Raw genomic sequence first — 15,278 nt, forward strand, 5'->3', positions numbered from 1 at the left:
CTTCACAGCATTTCACTGTCATCCTATAAAATCAAAAAGCTCTGTGGAATGAACACTCACTGCAATCTCAATACCCTCTTTGAGGAATACTTTGTCTCAATCTTGTTTATCAAAGTGCAATTTAATGAACTCTGTTACAAACATGGATAACACGGTACATTTGTGGTGTAAGTGAACTCTGCATACCACGAATCTTGTTCTTTTGGACATCTGTATCTCCTCTGCCTTTGGGATTGACTTTGACTCCAACTGAAACATTAAGAAAGCACAGAGATAAATGCTGTTTGCTTGACATTTAAAGTTATGCAGAGAGAGCATTTGGTAGATTTGGGAAAATACAAGTATGTGACAGGACTGAGCAAACAGGAAAAGCACATGTTAAAAAAAAACATTATCTAATTGCTTTTTCATTGCCATGTGCTACTTCAAGACAAGAGACAGAAAACTGCTGGCAGTCCATTTCCTGTCTGGGTATTATTGTCTTGTTGCTATACACTTGTATATCACAACATTCACAGCCATCAGTTCCTCATCTTTGAGAACAGATAGCGCTATGAGTATGTGATAAAAAATATCAACAACAACAACAACATTCATACGCCTGAGGCTGATTTCCCAGAGCACGGAAATAATATTAGTGTGATAAGCTGTATTTATCTTAAACCATTATGGGAATATTATGGGAATATGACATCCATTCTAGATTTTAGGCAACATATCAGCACATTTTACAAGCAGTGCATTTTCAAGATACAATCTGAATACCTTTGCAGAGCGGTGGTTTTCCTGACCATCTACCATCACTTTTACAGGCTCTGTGCTCTGAGCCCCCAGCCAGATAGAAACCTTCTTGACAGGTGTAGATCAGAGTGTATCCCAAGGTAGGCAGGTCCATAGATCGAACATCTACATTACTGGGGGTCTCTGGCTGTCTGCATGAATGGGCTGAGTGACAGGGAGGGGAAAGAGCAGTTATCATAAACACATCAATGCTTTAGTTTAAAACAAGATAGGAAGTTTTTCTCCATTAAATTACAAATACAACCACCAACACTGACTTGAATTAGCTCAAGTTGCTTTTTTACTGATGTGCCGAGGATACAAATGTGATTGTGCACAGAGTTTTTCCTTACCTATACACTCAGGTTGAGTTCCACTCCAGGTCAGGTTTTCTAGGCATGTTCTTGTCGTTGAACCGAGGATGTGGTAGTTTTTGCGGCACTTGAAGGAAATCTTACTGCCAACCTATTTATCATAAAAAGCATGATAAAAAGTCTTCCCCCAGCCTCTAAAACTCCATATAGTGATCACAATAGTCATTCATCTTGAACGTACCGCTAAAACCTTATAGCACATCCATTTTTCTACCTTTTGTTGTGATCATGAAGTTTATCAAACATTTAAACTTCGATTTTTGCTCCTGCATCACGTGCTGTGTCTGTGTTGTTCTACTGGTGTTAGTAGTCCTCCTACTCTTTATAGAGTTGTCAGGGGAAATATGATATGAAGATGATATCCAATTATGCCTTCACAAATTGAAGGATTTGCATGTTTGCTTAAACTCCATTAAGGATTGGACAGCCAATATATTCCATCAACATATTCTTATCTCTTCTCCAGACAGCTTGGTGCAAAGATAAAAGAACCTTAAAAACTTTGAGCGTTAGCTTTTCCCTGGTGTTTACTTTTCACTTGCATATGAAGTCTCTGATTCTTGGTTCAGACCTACAGTACTTAATCTCATATGCATTTAGGCATTCTCCTTGCATTGCTGCTACTGACGTTTAACAAATTGTGGCATATTGTTGCAACATCTGAAAGTGGTAGAACATTGATGCCATTTGTTCACAAGTTATGCTGAATTTTCTTTTATATAACACTTCCTGAGATACTTGTAGTGGCTCTTCATCATGTTAATAAAATATCTGCAAAACTGCCAAAGTTAAACATTAATCCCATCATTTTAGTAAAATAAAGTGCTTACTTTTCACAATCTTTTATCTGAAAGTGCATACTTACAGTATAATATTGAAAAAAGGAGTTAATAAATACCTCTTACTTGAAAAAAACTTCAGCTGGTGCTATAACGTTCTTACCTGAATAAATTAGTGTTCCAGATATGTAATGAATTATACATATGTTTTATAGTGCACTAATAAATGTTTCTTACTTGAAAGCCTTGGGCCATGACTGGGATACCATAAGCTGGAGTTCCTGGATCACGACAGCTGTTGAAGGCTGGGTCTGCAAATACATTCCCACAATGAACATTTTTAGAAATATTTATATCTTTTACAGTCTTTTCAGTGTCATACACTTACCGGTTACTTAGTTAGGTACACTTGTTTAGCTGGTTGTTAGTGCAAATATCTAATCAGTAAATCACAGTGCAGGCCCTCAGTGTGTTTACTGTAGGCCGGCAGACATGTCCATGTCTATCAGCCTACAGTATATGGACCTGTTGAATTTCAAACTGAGCATCAGACTTTGAATGACACATGGTGTTTGGTGCCACAAATTGCTGCTCTGATGGGATTTCCCTGCAAATCTGTAGGGTTCACAAAATGCCTTGTTGATGCCAGAAGTCAGAGGAGAATGGCAAGATGACTTCAAGCTGATAGGAAGACTAACTCAAATAACTGCTTGTTACAACTAAGGTATGCAAAAGAGCATATCTGACTGCACAACACACTGAAGCAGATGGGCTAGAGAAGCAGAAGACCACACCAAGAGCTGCAGCTGGTGTAATGGTGTGGGGGTACCATTCGTCCCATTTGTACCAAATGGACACCACGGACTATGTGACTATTGTTTACCCATCTTCTGATGGCTTGTTTCCAACAGGTTAATGTTATGTCATGAAGCTCAGATCATCTGAAAATTGGATTCTTGAACAAGACGATGAATTAACTGTAGTCAAACAGCCCCCACAGACATAAGATACTATCAGTCTAGTATAGCACCTTTGTGATGTGGTGGAACGGCAGATTCAGATCTTGGATGTAGAGCTGACAAATTCATAGGAGTTGTGTGATGCTATCTTGTCATTATGGCTCTGAGGAATGTTTCCAGCACCTTACTGAATCTGTGCCATGAAAAATTAAGGCAGTTCTGCATGCAAAAGTGCATCCAGACCAGTACTTGCAAGGTGTAACTAATAAAGTCTTTATTTAAATTGATTTTTGAATTATTGGTAAGACTTCAGGCACTTAACACAGAAGATTATTCAATGCCTCACCCCTATCAGAATACATTACAGCAAATATTAAATATTAAAGTCTTAAAAAGTATAACGTTTCTATGTAAGTACCCAGTTAGTACTTAAATCTGAACAACATGCAGTAACATAGAAAAACACAATTATTTTTAGCAGAACAACGTGACAGAAATTCTGTGATGGCTGTGCTGTTCTCGCAAGACTGATTTAATTTCACTTTTTTCCTTGTAATTGTACAACTTGTTCCAAAATAAGCTCCACACTTCCAAAACAACAAACACAAACACCTCAATTTCACATCAAAAAGTGAAGGACTGCTTTACAAGATAAAATCTTTAAAGAAACCAAATGTTGACATCAAAACTACACACTTCATCAGTTGACAAGATAATATCTTCAGCTCTAGGTATGCAGGAATACTAATGCCAAGATGTGAATATGAGTAAGCTCTACAATCTTGTTTACCAATAATCTGATTTCACACAATTTTAATCATAATATGATAAAATGTTTTCCTTTGCAGTAGACAAACTGTTCATCTAAAATTGTGAAACTACTGGAATATGTATTTATGATTTATGTAAGCATTCTGTTAATGTGTCTAAGTCTTTATGCATGACTTTCTGTGTGTAATGCAAAAAAGTGTGTTGGGAGCAATATACTGACCAGATATCTCAATTTCGTTTAACAAACTGACACTAACGCATTTATAAAAGGCCAGAAAAGCACTGAAATCTTACACTGTTTTCTGTAAATATCATATCATACATGATAGGTAATTTTAGCTTGTTTAAGCTGACCAGATCTCAGTTTCCTGACATGTGGAAACAAAAAATCTTCTGGATGTTTATGGTTTCACGCTGGACTATCATCAAGATACTGTAAAAAGTCCTGTATCCAGTATATATGAAGTATCTACATCTAAAGCTGAAGCAGCATCTCTGTTGCATTCCTATATACATTATGGGGCATAAATATGAAGTCAGCATATTGTTTACATTTAGTTACCTATGCAAGCTGGTTGTTGGCCACTCCAACTTCCATCTGCTTGACAGACTCTGGATGCAGAGCCTACGAGCAAGTAGGGGGCATGGCAGTAGAACCTGACCTCTGACCTATGTAGGAAAGCAAATATTAAATTATAATACAAACCCCAAAATTGCACAAAATTAGGCAGTGATGAGGAATGTTAATTAATTCATCAACTTATCAAAGGGGTTTTGAAGTGAAAAATTAAATTGTGGCAGGATAACGCAAGTAAGTATTAGTTGCTGTGTAGAGCACAGAATGTAGGAAACATAATACAACTTTTATTCAGTAGCAATTCAGTTATGCCATTTAAAAAAAGAGAATGTATTTCAAGATAGTTGAGTCCCCATTCGGCCATGTAATACTTATGATTATAACTAAAAAGCATAACCACATTATACACTGAACTACTGTGACTTATTCATTAACTTATAAACCACTGACCGGTACGAAAAGATATTTCCCTCTCTGAATCCTCCTCCAGGAGAGCCAGGATCACCACATAGGACAGCTTGAAAAGACATAAAAATGACGATTAGGACTGTGTACTGGTGCACAGATCGGTTAAAAATGCTAAAAGGTAAACAGTAATGTGCATCAGCATGCTGCGGTGTATAGTATATGCAGTGGCACGCTAACTTACGCAGACATTGTGGGACGTCTCCTGTCCAAGTCCCATTCCCCTCACAGGTTAACACAGCAGGAGTGGACAGCTGATAACCGTGGAAACAGCTATAGCTAATACTCGATCCCCATGAATGGTCGGTCCCTTCCACCTTCCCATTCTGTACTTGAGGGGGAGGTCCACACTGGATCACTGAAACACATAATAGCATTATATACAGAAAAATAAAATAATAGGAAATTAAACAGTTCAAAAGATAACATGAGCTAATGCACCACTGCAACACATGTCTAGTAGTAGTCTTATAAGGTTCATGCAGTATACAACATATCCCGTAACAGAGGTGACTGTTAGGATTCATGAACCAATTAGAAAGGAAACTTTCGAGTTGACTTGGAAATAGCAGCTGGGGGTCGAGAAACAAAGCTGGAAATTGAACAACTGGAAAAAGGTCAACACGACTTGAGACTACAGGTGGAGGTGAAAATACATCCTTAGATGTGAAAAAGAGGAAAATCTGCAGATGACTGTAATCACCACTATTTGGATATGTACAGAGTTAAAGCAGCAGATGACCCAAATCGCCATGTTTAGGTTACCGAACCAAAAAAAATAACCGACGAACTGAGAGTTTCTGAAACACTTCTGCTTCACAACACTTTTCTTCTGAATAAAAAACTCACAATAATTAAAAAATATCCGTTTTATAAATCAAACTACCTCTAACCATCACCTTGAATGATTAAATGGACTGCATACACCTGACTCCGTTTAGCTTTTGCCATTTGTCATTAGCCTTCAGGCTCAAAAACTAACAATACTGTGAATATTAAAATTAAATATTCAGTAGGCATCCAAGCGGCACAGTGATTTGTTTGCGTTAAAATAAATAGTGTTTTTCATTCATAGAAGTAACTGAAGATCTGACCACATTATTAAAAAATGGACACATAAATGCAAATTCACTTAATTATTCTTGCCAGTGTGTACATGTAGCTGAGCGCACGGAGCTGCTGTTCATGTAATGTTAATGACTCACACAAACTCAGTCCTATTTAGAAACTCAAATTTGTAAATGACAGTTTATATAACTAATATTGGGATTAAATTGTCCGACGCATCACATAGGCAAGTATGCATTTAAAAAAGCATTTGTTACACACAGAGAATTTATTTCTGTGATGACTGGAGGTTAAAGGATTTTTTACAAGATTTTAAGAAACTCGCTGTGAGTGTTCATACATGCAAGAGCATTTTTATGTAGCTGGATATGTGTGCGTTTAACTTCATAACACTCCGACAAACATCTCTGCGTGTGCATGTGCCCGACTCCCCACGATAATGATAACCATCTGCATGGTTTCAAACATCTAATAAAGCCAGTGTAATTCTCATCTAACCAGGAGACAGATGGTTTCATGCTCCATTCATTCTGCTATGATGATATACAATAGACATACCCACACACACACACACACACACACTGTCTGCCACAGATAGTGGCAGACAGGCACAGAAACATCCTGTATATACAGAGGACAAAGCAATAAGCAAGTATTGCGCATAAACACATGTAATCGAGAGTAAAAAAATAAGTATATAAAACTATCTGTAACTATACTGTATACAGATTTAATTTTTTCTTGTTCATTTTTTGGAATATTTTTCTGTTCCTCTGTTTGCATTATCATCACTCTTTCTGAAAAAAGTAAAATCAAATCAAAAATTAATCAAGGACACCTTTTGCTAGTACCGAGTTGGACCCCTTTTACCTTCAGAACTGTTTTAATTCTTTGTCACAGAGAATCAATGCCATATCTTGGCATGACAGTATTACACAGTTGCCGAGAGTTATCAGCTGTGCATCCATGATGTGAATATCCTGTTCCCCAAAGGGACTCTACTGCATTGAGAGCTGGTGACTGGGGAGGCCATTTGAATCCAGTGAACTCATTGGTATGTTTAAGAAGTGAAGTGACCTTTGTGACATGGCACGTTATCCTGGTGGAAGCAGCTATCAGAAGATGGGTACCCTGTGGTCATAAAGGCACGGACACGGTCAGGAACGCGTTCTTCCAGAAAACGGCCGATCACAGTTATTTTCTCCTTTTTGGACCATTCCCTGTAAACACTAGAACTGGTTGTGTGGGAAACTGGATTAGTAGCTTCTGAAATACTCAGGCCAGCCCATTTGCCATCAATAACTATGCCAGGTTCAAAATCCCTAAAATCAAAAGTTGGACAGTTTGAACTTCAGCAGGTCATTTTGACCATTGATTTGAGTTGCTTTTGTGTGGTTGGCTGCTAAGATATGTATTAATAATAAGGTTAATAATGAATAATAATTCATGATATTAACAATAATAATACCTATAAGTGCTTTGGAGTCCTTAGGGACTATGTAAAGCGCTATACAAATATAGGCCATTTACCATTTTTTATTAATAATACTTCATCAGGTGTACTTAATAAAGTGACAAGTACGTGCATTTCATTTATAATTCTGTGTTATTCTGCCTATGGCAAGCTAATCAACTGGTTACTTCTGGCTATCTATCTCACCAGTGTTGTGAAGAAGCCTTCACCTCCCCAAAGCCATCCTTCCAGCCTTAGAAAAAAATTATATTTCTCCACTCTACAACATGTCCTTGTTTGTCCCATTCAAAACAAACCTACACACCTGCACACAAATCAATGCCAATTTCTTAAAGTATGTACATGATTCATCATTTTATTGTTACGTGACTGTAGGAATAATAGCTGGTGGCTAACCAGCAGTTAATGAAGTTTCAGTTTCATCACAGAATGAATGTTTTCTTCCGCCTAAAAGCAACTTTGTTGTTGGGGAACAAACTCTAGCTGACTAAAACAGAGGAATGCATTCTTATTGACTTGAGCAGTTAATATTCCAGACCAATATTTCTGTGGGTCTCTGATGCCCCAAAACACTCGGGTCTGTAATTGAAGGTTTCTGAACTCTTTTATTTCCTCTTTGTCTCTTTTCCTTGTTGTGAATTGACTACGGTGGCTTCACAACCCAGAGGAAGAGGACTAACTCTCATCCCTGCATGCTTATGCGCCTTTGCTCTTCCCTCCATCATTGCGCTAGCTGACTCCTTTCCCGATCCTCTCTTCTTTCCTCTCACGTCTCCACACTCTCCTCTTTCTTACACTCTGGTCCCCTGCCTCCTTTCTGTCTGGGTACTCCCCCCCCCGACTCCCTCTAACCCTTCTTTGCTTTCTCCCTGCACTTCTCTTCGTTGGCCTTCTGTCCCAGCTCCAGTCCTCTTTTATCCTCTTCCCCAGCTCTCTTGGTCTCCTTCTCACACCATTACTGCCTCTCCCTCCTTTTGTCTTTTAAGCATATCTCTCTTGGTGCAATTCACCCAACCAACAAATTTTATGGGCTTAATCCCTTTTCTCACTGTGTGTTTACAGGTTTGGGGGCAGGTATTGATTTGGCTCTTTGTTTCTCCCATCACTCGCTTCCTTTCTCACTTGCTTCTCCTTTGCTTTCTCCTTGTAGCCTCACTGATGGCTCATCACATTCACTGTTTTTCTTTTTTCATTTACTTGCTTTACACTCTTTTTCCACCTCCCAATTTCTTTCCCTCTAAATCTCTGGATTATGCATTGTGTGTCACTCTGTGTTTTTGTGTCTCTCTTCTCTAATCCATTGTTTTCTTCCGATACACCCCTTCATCCCTTACCGCCCCTCTCCTCCTCCTAGTCTGCCCCTCTGTCACTCATTGTCATTCTTATGTCTAAGTCCCTCTGATTCCCTTTTGCCTGCAGTTCAATAGGTCCTTCATTAAATGTGTCTATGGGTGTCTGTGTGTTAAAAAGCTTTCGTCACAAAATGAGATCAAATGATCGATGAGGGGATGAAAACAGGGGAGTTGAACATGAGATGGGGAGATTTAGAAAATGAGAACTAAAGGAGAGCAGAGAGGAAAGACTTTTCTAGTCTATAGCCTGTTTCTACCTCTGTATCTCACTGGCTCGTTCCCATTTTTCCATACCATCTTTAACTTTTGCTTTTCAGTTTCCTCCCCAAGTCACATGCTCTATCAGTATCACACACTATCTTTTACTTCTGCTTTTCCTCTCTGCACCTCTTTCTGCTTCCCTCTCAGTAGCCTCTATCCCTGCTTTCTCAGTTTTTTTCATCTCAGTTCAAAGCCTCTCCAACTGCAGGAGCCAGCAGGAGATTTTCTGTTTGTGGGAAGAAACGGCAGGGTGGATCTCAGGAAACATTCCTTTTTACTGTTGTTGAGTATCATAGTCTAAACTCTAAATATGGCCTGTTGTAAAACTCTGAGGCATTTCAATTTAATGCATTCCTTTTTTATTCTCCCCTTTGTGTTTGTGGGAAAACAGAAGGTCTCAGGAAATAAACCCTGATTTAACACCCTGTTATAGTGAGGAGCAATGTTATTCTTCCTGTGGCCTAATCTTCCACTTCTTCCACTAATGTACTGTTGAATTCACAAGCTGTTATTTACTATACCAGTTCACATTGCAATACTGTTTTTCTTAGTTAAATTGCCCTTTGTGTTTGTGCTCTCTACCATTAACTACTATCACAATTCTTCATTGTTTGCTACCATTAGAAGATCTCATTACATTGAGATTTGACACTATAATATGTCGAGTCCATGTGCTTTTATTATTTCAATGCAGAATACAACACAACTTTTTATACTTTCTGTTCTGACTTACTTTCTTGAATTCTTTGGTTTAATTTGACCATTTTATAGACAAAAAAGATAGAAATGAAGATAGATAAAGCTAGAAATATCACAAAATTGTGTGGAAATATATTTATAAAAGTTATGTATATTATTCTGTTATTAATTGATATCAGAATACATGCTTATAATTTTAAATATCAGTTATAATACAATCTTGCCTACTGGACATCCTACATAAATAATATTGTACTGTATACAATGTTTACATTTTCAAGCCTCACTTAATTTATATTATTTTGCAATTCATCTAATTGATTTTTTTTTTCAGGTTTTATAGAATTTCTTGTTTAAATTTTCAATTTAATTATGAATTCTGGGACAATTAGCAAACGTTTTTAGGAAAGAAATCAGAATATTCTTGTTTCACTTTTTTGGCAAATCATAGACATTTACAGAAGGAATCCCTCATTTGTATTTTCATATATCAGAAAATATTATCATATACCTTAACTTCTCCTTATAACCAGCGGGCTAATCTAAACAAAACTTTGCATCAAAACATTGCCACAAATAGTACACTTATTAACATCTATATGTTACAAAAAACATTTATTATAATTCTCTCCTTTTGTTGATTTTATAAAATCAGTCCAGAACAGAAATGGACATTTTCTTTCTACCGGTCTGAAAGAAAACATGTTTTGTAAGCAAAATAGCTCAAAATCTCAGAACTGAACAGGAAAAAAAAATATTTCTGCATGTAAGCAGGTAAATTTTCAACAATATTTATTTTATTTAGTTGGTTTAGTTTAACATTTCGTGCTTTTATCCATAACTGTGGAAACAGTTATGTATTACTTCCTCATACCTTTACAGCTGGGTTTAGTTTGGTTCCAGGTTCCATCTTTTATGCAGCGCAGAACGTTGCGTCCATGTCCAGGTGGTTCCATCAAGTGACCGGGGTTGCAGCGGTAGATCACTGTGTGGTTGAAGTTAAACTCTCTTCCTATATAGATTCCATTGGCTATTGTCCCAGGATCACCACAACTGATCACTAAAGGAAGTAACAAAAATGTTATGGTATAAGTGAGCCTAAATCTGTCATACAGTGGTGTGCCAGTAAGCCTGGAGCTGTGGATGAGTGCAGTATCATTTAAAACCAAAGCGTAAAAACTGTGCTTTCTAAAATGTCATAAAAACTGTGCTTTCTAAAATGTCATAAAAACGGTGCTTTCCGTTTACTCGAATTTCTTTCTCCTTCCTCACTGTAACTTCCCTGAAGCACATTCCAACTTCATTCTATCTACCTCCCACCTCCTTCTCCCCCTTTCCCTACACATCTGTCTGCCTCTGTTAAACTTTACACTTTAAAATCTCTAACACAAGAGACCCTGTGCAGTTCTGAAGATACACAGCAGCTGCTTTCCCAGTCCCTGAACAATTTATGCTACTCTTGAACCATTTGCTAAAGAAAAAACACTGCCATACATATAACAATAATGATAATATTTTAATCAGCGCTTCTACGCTGCGTGAGAATCCCATGCTGTTTGAACTAATCACTCAGACAGCAATGATCATCCTACCAGTGCAATCTGGGGGTTGTCCTGTCCACGTCCCATTGGTTGTGCAGTGTCTGGTGGTCAGGCCTGATGTTTTGAAGCCGTCCCAGCACGTGTAAGCCACTGAGCTGCCGAAGGTGATGCCATCACTGAAGACAATTCTGCCATGTGCTGGGGTGCCAGGGTTACCACAGGATACAGCTGAGGGGTGAGGAAATACCAATCAGCGTTGATTAAACTCAGCGATAATATCGGTGTAAGCAATACTGTCTTCCTGTCCCTCAGGGCTGATCAGCTGTGGGCTACAATAATGAGATTATCACTGGAGTCAGCTGGAAATAACACAAAATATCTCCTTGAGGTAGTGAAGCTGATTAATGATTAAAGGCTGTTGGGCTAGGGCGACCCCAAAGCTGAGCGCTCGTCCCCAGGTGAGAATTTTACTGCATGTTTCTGTCTCTCTCCATTTTCACTATCCAATCAAGGCAGAAATGCATAAAATAATGTAAAAAAGGAGTGTGTTCAATTGATCCTTTGCTGTTAATTACAGATGAATTACAGTTGTGTCGTAGGGAGTGAGGGGAAGTTGTTAAAACCCCTACTTTAACCTCGAAAAACGCCACTGAGCCAAGTACAACACCTGTAAAAGATCCAAGGTCAGGTGCTGCCTGGTCGTGCTTACTGTTTGCCAAAACATCTGCGAGGTACAGCAACTGTAGAGGAAAACAAATGATGGCAAGAAGCAGCACTGGGTCATGCAGCAGGACTGTGGAGCTAATTATCAGTCAATACTTGTGGACAATGTCCTTCCTCAGTCATCTTTGGGGAGAACACAGTTGCAGAGATGAGAGCACAGAGAATACAGAAATATATTTCAAGATTGGCTGTGTGCTTGACATTGCAGCATTCATTAAGTCACACTGGTGTTCATGTTTACAGCTGCTTCAACAGTTCCTCTACTAAAGCCTATAGTGAATCTGAGGGGTTCCCTTTTATTTTGTGGAAAAAGTCACCCTCTGTGATGTCTTCTTTTGAGCCACGGATCTTTTCTTTGTGTCTGAGCCGCAGCTGGTCTTGTAGATTGTAAGACAAAATTGTCAGAATTGTTCATGAATGCAGCCGGGAAAGCACTACGACTCTATCTAGTGAGCCATCGACCTTTAGTCTGCTGGCACAGCACATTAACAGAACCGACAGAAATTAGCAACCAGCCACAGCACATTTCCCTAATAAGATCATGACAGCTGACAGCCTTTAACAATCAAACACCTATTGATGGCATTCATTAGCCAGAACTCTTAAAAGCCTTGTTCAAAAGTACGTGAGACAGCGTGTAGGTGGAGCACATCATACAAAGCTGCATGTGTGTCTATGACAGCTATTTTTTTCTTTAAATCTGTGAGTAACAGTCTGTAGATGAGTGTGTATTTAATTGGAAGTGTGTATGGATTTCTTTGCATTTGTGTGTGTCAGTGACAGATGTCTTACCCTCTCTGAATCAGCTTTTAACCACTATTAGCTTAATGAAAAACAACTGTAAACAGACATAAATAATTACCTTACACAATCACAGACAATGGCACACACAAACACACTTCTAAGGTGTGTGTGTGTCTGTACGACTGACTTGATATTCATGTCAGTTTTTCAACATATGCAAGCAAGTCAAGACTTACAAGAGGTTAAAATTAGAGACTTTCTGCAGTTTCTCAACCACACACTTTCCACAACAGCTTTGTATAATTTCAGTTTAGAGCTCTGTGTCTTAAAGTTCCAGCCATCTGTATTATTTTAAACACATACAGTCTAAAAATAATTATTTCCAACAGGAAGAAAAAAAAACACATGCAATTTAGCAGCTAAATTTACGTATAACAGTAAGTACGCTTTGTCCTATTGTTAGTATACTGGTGACTTTTTGTGTCACAGGCACATAAACAAGCACTGATACATTGTGACTCCCTCTTCCTCGACCTAACAACTCAAATTGCTGCGAGAATAAATCGTCTATCCAATTGAATTTAAAATTTGCATCAGTCTACAGTGTAGACCATGTCTGCTTTACTCGGCATGAATATCTGTGGTGAAAATTGGCAAGGCTACACAGGCAGCAGCTAATGGTTGCAGTGTCTCTACAGTTCTAGGGGGACCCACTTTAATTTTCCCTGGATTCCCATGGGTTGAAAGAGTGTCTTTGGAAACTGCTGTTGTCGACTATAGGATGTCGTTTATTAACACAGTGCTGTCATAGATCCAACTTATTTACGAGTGACACACTTCAATCCTTTGTGTCTAAGCATGCACACAAAAAAACAAACTTGAGACTTCATATTTTAAATTCAACAATCGTCTTACATTATGCGTCTCTGGTGTTACATCTCTGAATTTTGAGAACATATGGAAATGTCCACTTATGGACAAACAACGTTGTTAATGATTTATTATTGCGTTCTTGCTGCAGAATTTAAGACCGCAGTGAGTAACTGAAAAATCAGCAGAGGAATTACACTCACTCAATAGCCTATATAATGTTTATTTAAAAATGAATGGCTTTATTTAGGATCAAAATATGTACACATACTGTAGTAAAATTCACACTGCTACACAAACTCTGAAAAACGCTGTTTTTTCTTTCCTGTCTCTTTAAGCTGTCCTCCCAAATAGCCCAGCCTACTCTAATAGGTCAATCACAATGTGGCAAAGGAATGTTGGTTGTGTATCTTAATTATGTGATTACAGATATAACTCTGTAAGTGTCAGCTGGTAACACAAAAACCCAGGATGCAACTATGTTTGAACCAGAACCAGACCAAGAACATAGAGAGGGTCCTGCAGAGGTCAATAATTCATTTTGCATTATCATGCCCCAAACCGCAGTTATCATTTATTTTTCACATATGCACAAGTAGGGAGTGCCAACTAAAGTTTACAGCAACTTGCACTGTGGCAAGAGTGCAAAAAAGACTCTTGTCTTCACTTTTAGAGCCAGCAGCAAACCAAGAGCATGCTTTGCACGCCGATGAGAGACGTTGGAGATCAGTTCTGCAGAAGTGTCTCTAGCAAGCAAATGAAAAATGGCAGACTGCGAGGCAGCTGCTCATTAATATTCAACGCAATAAAAGAAACGGAAAACCCAAGAAGTGTAATATCAGCATTTGTAACATAAAACCTCTATATTTAACTCTATCTGTATCACATATGGGCAAAGTATGGTGGACCAACTCAGTCTGGCCAACATAATACAGTAATAAAATGAAGTAAAATTAGTTAACGAAGACCCAAAGACTCAATAAATATGTGTAATATCAATTATCCAATACGGGCTCTTCACTCTTACTTTATCTAAATTACTATGACTCTCACAAAAAAGAAAATACTTAGGATAAAGATCTAAATGATTAAATCCATATATCACACAGACTTTATAAGCAAATCTTGTTTGGTTCCTTTTATATCAGGGTATATTTTTAAGGCAATGTTTTATAGAATCTAGTCTGAGACCCAAAGGTAACCTCAAAAGAGACAAAGACGACTTGCCATCAAAGTGTATGTTTTCAAAACAGACAGTTCAGCATGTTGTCCCATTTAAATTTCTTGTATAAAGCATGCAGCAGCCTTTTAAAGGCTCTATATAAATAGAATACAGATAAGAAGAGCCCATAAATATCTATCTCGAGTCAAGGAGAAAGTACTGCTTCAATTTTCAGCGCTATGACAGAAAATAACTAAATAAATAAAAAGTTCTATATGCTGTTTAAAGTGTAAGCTGCAGTTTACGTTTCACTCAAGTTCAAGTGCCAAACTTTCACCTAACATGAAGAATATAAATGGTCATTTTGACACTTCCCACCTTGACAGACAGGCTGTGTACCACTCCAGGTGCCATTATGAAGGCAGGTCCTCTCGGCTGACCCAATCAGGTTATATCCTGCCTCGCAGCTAAAGCGCAAAAGGCTCTTGGTTTTAAATTCCTCTCCTCCTATACGGGCACCATGAGGAGGGATCCCTGGGTCTCCGCAGATTCCAGCACTCACACCTACAGCAAGAAAGCAAGCATAAAGTTAATGTACCAAACTCAACAATGCTCTTAAAAACCAAATGAGTCCCCCACCCCCCAACATAATCCTGGACTGCTGCGTCACAAACATAGA

At 38.3% G+C, this 15,278-nt stretch overlaps 1 protein-coding gene across 1 annotated transcript in view; it reads right to left on the bottom strand.

Annotated features, from left to right (window-relative positions):
* Window positions 1-15,278, bottom strand: part of csmd1b (CUB and Sushi multiple domains 1b) — a 437,934-nt gene that overhangs the window by 17,079 nt on the left and 405,577 nt on the right. Inside the window, 10 exon segments of the mRNA XM_085164942.1 lie at window positions 187-249; window positions 766-945; window positions 1,134-1,245; window positions 2,171-2,244; window positions 4,226-4,332; window positions 4,691-4,757; window positions 4,890-5,063; window positions 10,434-10,619; window positions 11,152-11,328; window positions 14,978-15,163. Coding sequence (XP_085021068.1) covers window positions 187-249; window positions 766-945; window positions 1,134-1,245; window positions 2,171-2,244; window positions 4,226-4,332; window positions 4,691-4,757; window positions 4,890-5,063; window positions 10,434-10,619; window positions 11,152-11,328; window positions 14,978-15,163 — 1,326 coding nt within the window.

This window comes from Neolamprologus multifasciatus, chromosome 1 (assembly GCF_963576455.1).
Source record: "Neolamprologus multifasciatus chromosome 1, fNeoMul1.2, whole genome shotgun sequence".
NCBI lineage: Eukaryota > Metazoa > Chordata > Actinopteri > Cichliformes > Cichlidae > Neolamprologus > Neolamprologus multifasciatus.